The 7,805-nt window shown below is 41.6% G+C and overlaps 1 protein-coding gene across 4 annotated transcripts in view; it reads left to right on the top strand.

Moving 5' to 3' along the window:
* The first annotated feature begins 963 nt into the window (after positions 1–963).
* smg7 (SMG7 nonsense mediated mRNA decay factor) overlaps positions 964–7,805 on the top strand; it is a 28,454-nt gene continuing 21,612 nt past the window's right edge. For all 4 annotated transcript variants that reach the window (XM_079570083.1, XM_079570082.1, XM_079570081.1 and 1 more), the window contains exons 1-6: positions 964–1,096; positions 1,750–1,781; positions 4,333–4,450; positions 5,936–6,068; positions 6,144–6,312; positions 7,667–7,738. In XM_079570083.1, the coding sequence (XP_079426209.1) occupies positions 1,071–1,096; positions 1,750–1,781; positions 4,333–4,450; positions 5,936–6,068; positions 6,144–6,312; positions 7,667–7,738 (550 nt within the window). In that variant the 5' untranslated portion in view covers positions 964–1,070. The remainder of the gene's footprint in view (positions 1,097–1,749; positions 1,782–4,332; positions 4,451–5,935; positions 6,069–6,143; positions 6,313–7,666; positions 7,739–7,805) is intronic.

The following is a 7,805-nucleotide window of genomic DNA, read 5'->3' as shown; positions in this document are numbered from 1 at the left end:
CAGAAGGACAAAGATCGGATACTACACGAACAGTAGTAGAATCTGAAGAGAGGCAATCCCATTACAAGTTCCTTTGGTCTTTGTTAAAAAACGTTTGCTTTATCCTAGGAGTCTTTTTGTTCCAAATGAATTGTGAAATTAAACTGTCCAGTTTTGTCAAAAAGGTTTAGTAATAATAAAAACAAAAGGTTTACACTGAAATAAAAATAAAGAATTTGGTAGAACATTCATTCTTACTATGTTAATTCTTCCCGCTATGGAAGGGTACCCCATTTGTCCAATTTCTGTTTTGTTTGTTCGTACATTGTAGAGAAATTGTGTTTGAAAAGACTCTGTGTAAAGACAGTTAATCCCTAGATACTTAGAAAATAAGTTGATATAAGAAATGGATAAGAGCTAGATATGGTAGATTAGGTATCATATCTTAGATTGCTGGGCTGAATGGCTGATCAAAAAAAGAACACTTTTAGAGAAACGGACAAAATAACAGGAAATAAGAGTATTTTTTAGTGAGGAGGAGATGAGGTCAGTGGGTAACAGTTAAAACAACGGTGCTCTTCAGGATCAAGTGGAGTGAATCCATAAACTTGAGAAAAGAAAAAGAGGGGATCCGAGGCACTCCACTTAGTAAAAATCCTTCGGCAAGTCCCGGTACAATGCCTTGGATCCCCTCTTTTTCTTTTCTTAAGAGATAGATATAATTTTTACACAAAAAAGGACTGTAGGCTTACTCATGAAACTTTATTAGAAGTAGCCCACAATTTCTTCAATAAGATGATTATTAATATCTGCCCTGATAATTAATCTCTGCAGAGAACCACAAAGCAGTACAACGTTTGAGAGTCACAGCCTAGTCTATACTATCTTATAAATACTTGAATAGTTGTGACAAAGTAAGAGAATGATGTGCCCTGTGCCCGCCTCCTGCTGTTGTTGTGTCAGCTGTGCTCCCAGGCCCCGCCCCCTCCGCTCTCGCACAGACAGGAACAACATGGCGGCCACTGATGCTTTAGCGCCTCACCTCCATTAGCCTCCTCTACGGGCAATGCTCTAAAACCAGGCCCGGCGAGATGAACCTCTGCGCCCAGTACTTACGGTGAGCCTTCAACACGACCCGTTCTCCCGGATCAAAGCAGCGATAACCTCGGCAAAATGTTAGAAAACCACCGTGCGCCCGCGTTGTTTTGTTCCGATGCTAAAGCTAACGCTAAGTGCTAATATCAACAAATCATTGCTGCCGCGTCTCCGTATTCATTTTATATACGTGTTACCGGCATCCAGCTTTGTTATAATGCTCTCCCATTACCGGCACAACCCAGCATACGTGTTACACATCCATGATTGTGGTATTTTAGCACGAAGCAGCCTTTACTGTGTCACGCTTCAACACTGTCGACGACGGTCCTGCTACGTTAATTCATTGCTAAATGTCAAACACTTGTTTATTTGCCGTATTCTAGAAAAAGGCAAAACATCTTGTAGCGTATTTCATTGCAGCTGGGGATGGAGTACCTTCCATTCTGGTATTATGTGTGATGAAATGTCACTATCCCATTGAACCTGTAGTCTGTAGTCGTAGCCAGTTTCTCTTTCTTTTGCTATCAAATGGAAACCGCTGGACTCTTTATTTCACGGCTGTAACACATATATAGTGTGTTGAAGTTTAATGTTATGATGAAATGTCACCGTGTTGTCCCGTTGAACCTCTATGGAGACATTAATTGTGTGTTTTTGTGTCGCCCGGAGCAGACAGGCAGAGGCCCTGAAGGCTGACATGACAGGTGAGTGTCGTGACGCACGTCACATGACCGGACAGGTTCACGGAGTTACGAAAACTCTGAAATGTATGTGTTTTTAAATCTGAAATGTTCCATTTTAAGGAGTAGGCCGCCGGTTTTACATACTGAGATATGTTCTTGCCTGAGCTAAGTTTTTGTTGTACCTGTCTGGTCTTCACCTGTGCCTTCAATAACGTAAACACAGCGCAGACGGCGTTAGCATTTAGCCTCTCCTGCTCTCCACTATCGCTCCAAACCAGGTCAAGATAGAAGCTACGAAGCTCTTCCACGTTTTCCCTATTTAAATATGGAGGAACTATATTATAAGGCGCAATAATACCAGGAGTAGTTCGAAATCCACCCAGTAATATTTTCACTTTATAGTGCGGACGCCGAACTGCTCCTGGTATTATTATTACGCCTTACAATATAGTTCCTCTTTTTATCCGCTTAGAAAATCCACATTGTTTAATTTTGTGTAATTATACTTTATAGTGTGACACTTCACGTAACCATATTTAAATAGGGATTACATGGAAGAGCTTGGTAGCTTCTATCTTCACCTCGTTTGGAGCAATAGTGGAGAGCAGGAGAGGCTAAATGCTAACGCCGTCTGCGCTGTGTTTATGTGATAGAAGGCACGGGTGAAGACCAGACAGGTCCTAAAGAACCCGTCTAAGATAAGAACATATCTCAGTTTGTAAAAACAGTGGCCTTTTCCTTTAATAGGTTTTTACAACATGATAATGAAGGATTTTATGTTGGAACTAAATTATGTTGGAACTATTCACCCCTCTCCGCTCAGGCAGGAGGCTACGGTCCATTCAGACCCATACCTCCCGCCACAAGAATAGTTTTTAGTTCATAGTTCATACTCATGAATGATAACAAAACCCAATAACTAATAACCAATAGTATCAGACTCATGAACGAAATAACCTGTTCCAGCCGTTTGCACTGCTCTATAGTGTGTTTGCCCGTCACCCTTCGGACATGATGGCGATACTCACCCATATACTTATCTATCAAAACCAACAGTACGGCGAAGTTTGAAACAGCAAAATGGTTAATTAGTGTCGCGTTCTCGGCCGTCACAATAGATGAGACAGAGAAACTACTTTGCAGTGTTACGTTAAGCCAGAGAAGTGCAGAATAAGGGAGAGCAGACAGAACAATCATCTAAAAAAGGAGATTATGTGTTGTGAGCCTCAATTAGAATTTTGAAGGAAAAAGTCTGGATAACATCCTTATTTTATAGCTGGTTTGTGGATTTTACATTTAGTTTACAGGGTTAAGCCTATGTGTAAAAAGTTTACATCACATTTTCGATTAGCAAGGTTAATTCCAACATGACCTCTAGAGGTGGGAAATATAACGCAAAAAAACTACACACATTTCTAAGAGTGTTAATTGTTAAAAGAGCATGATATCAAATATTGATGAGAAAAGTGTGATTCACTTACGGGAGGCAAGATTGCAGATCGCCACTGAACAAACTGGCCTCCGTTTGGAACTTCAGTTTGTTAATAAAACGTTGGGGTTTTCTTCGCATTCAGTCTTTCGTTGTACGACTGGTCAACTGTGTGAGTTTTGGAGTCTGATCTCGAGTGTTTATCATGAAACCTTGCGTTTTTGTCCCAAATTGATATTCTGTCTCGTTAATTGGCGTGAGCTGTATCTCCAGCATGGCGGCACATCCGGGTCTGAACGGGTTTGTGACGTTTGTGAAAACGCCCTATTGCACTATGTGATCTACTGCTAACACTTAATGCACCTGCACATCTGTGAATACACTCATGCTGTTATTCTATGTCAAATTGTCGTCTTTATCATAGTTTAAATGTAATCTTCTTCATGCGTGCCCTTGTGTTATAGTTATTATTTATTTATCTAAGTTATGCCAGCCGTATTCCCCGGGAAAGGTGCTATATGCCAGCTGCATATAACAACAATTCACAACGGTAGCAGTAACAATAGCATTAGCTCGCGCACAGACATGCAGTATCACATACTGTTCAACATCATGAACCAGTAGACTACAGGCAAACATACTTTGGCAGCAGGCAGGTGTCCCAAAACCTGCAGGAGGATCAAAACTGTTATTAAGCTTGATCCTCGAGTTACCATTCGAGCTGGCAGGATTGTTTTTTGTCATGATGCTATGTGTACAATAAGCTGTTTTGTTTTATCTTTCTTGGATTTGAGTTACCTGCCTAAATAATTGAGAACGTTTTATTGTTTTAATGTGTATAATACAATAGGATTAATACTGTGATGCAGTAGTAGTCAGGATAAGATATGACATAGTGGTGAAATTCACTTGTCACAGCAGCTCTTAAAGGTCCAATCAGGCTTTTACAGCTACAGCCTGGAGCTTTGTTGTTGTATAAATCAAAATAATGTCTGTGGTATGACAAAGTTGTACTTGTTACCCAAAATTTCCTAATTCTACACAATTCTTTCTGACCTCCATAACAAACATGTTGGTGTGCTTTAAGCTGTGAAATGAAGCCCATGGAACAGGAAAAGTAAAGCCTCTCTCTCTGGTGCTCAGACTCTAAGCTGGGCGTGGCGGAGGTGTGGACGTCACGGCAGGCCTTGCAGGATGTGTATCAGAAGATGCTGGTCACGGACCTGGAGTACGCTCTGGACAAGAAGGTGGAGCAGGACCTGTGAGTTGAAACTCCTGTTGTTCCATGTGACCGTTCACTCAGCTGCGCCCTATTGGTGATGCTTTCTAATGCTGCATTTCAAGCCTTCCATCCAAAATATCAAACATGCATTGAAATAATGTTTCATTTGTGCAGTGATGTGCTCTCATTGTGTGGTACAGTTTGCGTCAGTAGCAACAGTGGCTTTGCTGTGGTGAGGCTCACATCAGCACCTGAACTCAAACCTCAGCGAAGGAATTGTTTTATTGCGACAGTTCCTTGTTAAGAGTCCGTAAATTAAGACTGCGTTGGAAATTGAGCCAACTATAGACTGCAGTGTGTTGGACTTGCAGTGTAGGATGTTAATGATGAAGGAAGGAATGCAGCGTGGCCAGAGCCAAATGGCCTGATATCTTTTAATATGCATCTTCAAAGAGTGCTGATAATCAGGCCCCATAAGTATAAGCTCAAATTGCATTGAATTTTCAGCTCCAGCTCACTGCCTTTCGCTTGGTGGCGGCGCCGCCCGGCTCCTCCTGCAGCCCGGAGCTGCTGCAGATTCATGACTGCACATTTACAGCAGCAGATATACGCTCTTCCCGGCCGACTTCTGCACTGTTTTAGCTGTAAAATACGAAGAGTGTAGAGGCGTAACCCCGCAACAGTACTCCAGCGAAACAACGCTGTGCAGGTGCTGTCCGAAGGAACAGTTTTTCAACTTCATCAAAGTCACTTCTACATTTTCACTGCAACAGAATGACGAAAAGACGAGGAAATGCGAAGCGCTGACCCCTAAAACAATGTATTATCTTTGTATTTCTGATAAAATAAAGACGATTGTAGCGCTATGAACAAGAGAGGTTTTACATTGATGAAATGAGCGACGCAGCTCATGTTTTTTTTACCACTGGACGCACAAAAGTTGAATCTGTCACTGACACGGATTTCTCTCATGTCAGAGACACGCCTCTGGACGGTCAATGCTCTAGATTCAGTGAAATATTCATGATGTCAAAAAAAAGAAAAATACTAAGGAAGCAGGGAGCAGAGACAGACCTGCTCAGATGATGAAACTGTAAAAACCCTGAGACCCAAACCCAAAGTGACTCAAACTCATTATTTGATTCATAATTATACACTTGTATATTTGTTGGTAGAGTTAATACATTTTGGGCAGAACTGTTGCATTGATTTCTTGTCACAAAATAAAGTGCAAATATATCTACATAATTATCCGTGTCATAATCGGTTATCAGTATCGGGACATGTGAAATGATCAGTTATCATTATCGTGCATCACTACATTAAAGCATCTCAAACGTTTAAAATGATTATGCAGTTTATTTATACTGTCAGTAAAATGAGTAAAACAATGTATTATTTGTGTATTCTATTTCACAGTGATGGCATTAAAAATGTATTAAACAAGTCTTGTGAACACAGCCTGACTCCATTACATAAAAACCGACATGACTAATGGATTGTTCTTTTTTTGTATGTTTGTAGGTGGAACCATGCTTTCAAGAACCAGATCACCACCTTACAGAGCCAGGCCAAGAACCGAGCCAACCCCAACCGCAGCGAGGTGCAGGCCAACCTGTCCCTGTTTCTAGAGGCGGCCAGCGGCTTCTACACACAGGTCGGTCCAACAGCCCCACCCTGCGGAGCCCGTCAGTCAGCCTTCAGCCTAACGCGTCTGTTTGCCTATGTCCAGTTGCTGCAGGAGTTGTGCACCGTGTTCCACGTGGACCTCCCCTGTCGCGTGCGCTCCTCTCAGCTGGGCATCCTCAGTGTGAAACAGAGCAGCAGCGCCATCGTGAAGCCTCAGCCCAGCTCCTGCTTCTACATCTGTCAGCACTGCCTCGTTCACCTGGGGGATATCGGTACGGACTGTGCTGGCTCACGCTGCATTCATCAACACGGCCCCCAGTACATTTATGATCAAAGTATATTCCCCACATAAAGGGGAAGAGCCGAGAACAGCTGACTTTATGAAACTGGTCGTCTCGCCCCTGCTACAAAATAGATAGATCTTTTTTACCTTTGTACAAAATACAACATTCTTTACCCATTCATACAATTAAGTGTCATCAATAATCAAATAAATATAAGTCAGTTTAAAGTAACTTCTTTTGCACAATAAATACAAATGAGAAACAACTCGAATAAAGTTTTAAGAGTTAGATATCAAGTAGCCTTAATAATTTATACTTACTTTTGTCATCATTATTATGGCCCATCTTTGGCATCTTTAACTTCCTAGGTCCTACAAGTTATAAAGAAAATCAGCAGCATCGAGCTTAAAAACTTTATCACAATGTTGATAAATGTTTGAATGCTCAATTATTAATACTAATCCAGATAAAAACAGCGCTTGTGCTGGCCTTGCCGACCTGAAAAGGTGTGAGCGCATGTGCTTAACAATCCAAGAAGCTGCTCAGACTTCAGCTCACGATGGTCGAGGACTGATGTGGTTCCTCGTAGGACATTTTGGGGCTTGTCAAGGATATCATACTACATAAATATGTAGTCTTGGCCTTTTCCTTTCAATAACGATTAATTGTGCTGTCCAAGTTACAGTATAAACAATTTGAGCTTTTATTAATTCATTTGTGTCTTAATTTTTTGGCCAATGTACTCTGTGTATAACGTTAGAATCAAGTGAACCGTAGCACCACAGCCAAGAATTGATTTCAGGTTCTTACCTCGTCGGCACTTGCTACAAGATATGAAGAATATGCTTTAATATGCACAGAAGTGTCAGTTTAATGCTAACAAGTCTTTTCAGAGCCACATGTATTTTATTTGTGGTTTCCGCTAGTTGCAGTGTAAGCAGATAAACTGAGCGGAGCACTTAAATAATTAGAAACATGCACGAATAATCAATTAGTGTAATGCAGCTTTAGGCATTTGAGCGAGCAGCTTGGCTAAGTTAGCATTTGATCTGTTCAAAAACAACATCCATCCATGAGGCAAAGGGACAAAACGGCTCAGAAACATTTCAAGACTTTTATCTTCACGGAAATTCCACCCCGGTCTCTGCTTCTGAGACGAGTCGGAAACGGTGCAAGTGTTTGAGCGAAGGAGAAGAGTGAGCAAGGACGGGCCAAGTCTCTCGAAATAAATAAATTCTGTTGAGAGATTAAATATGTGTTTTGTCTGTTAATAGTTGAATGAGATGAGCTGTGTCCATGCAGTGCTTTATTCAAGTGCTTTATTCCACTGCTTTGTTTCCAGCGCGTTACCGGAACCAGACGAGCCAGGCAGAGTCGTACTACAGACACGCCGCTCAGCTGGTGCCCTCCAATGGTGAGTCTAAATCTGCTCCCATACTTCAGAGGGTTCAGTAGGCAATGATCTTAACAGTAGCCAACTG

The sequence above is a fragment of the Gobius niger genome, assembly GCF_951799975.1.
Source record: "Gobius niger genome assembly, chromosome: 13".
Classification (NCBI taxonomy): Eukaryota; Metazoa; Chordata; class Actinopteri; order Gobiiformes; family Gobiidae; genus Gobius; species Gobius niger.
This window is presented reverse-complemented; position numbering and strand designations above follow the sequence as displayed.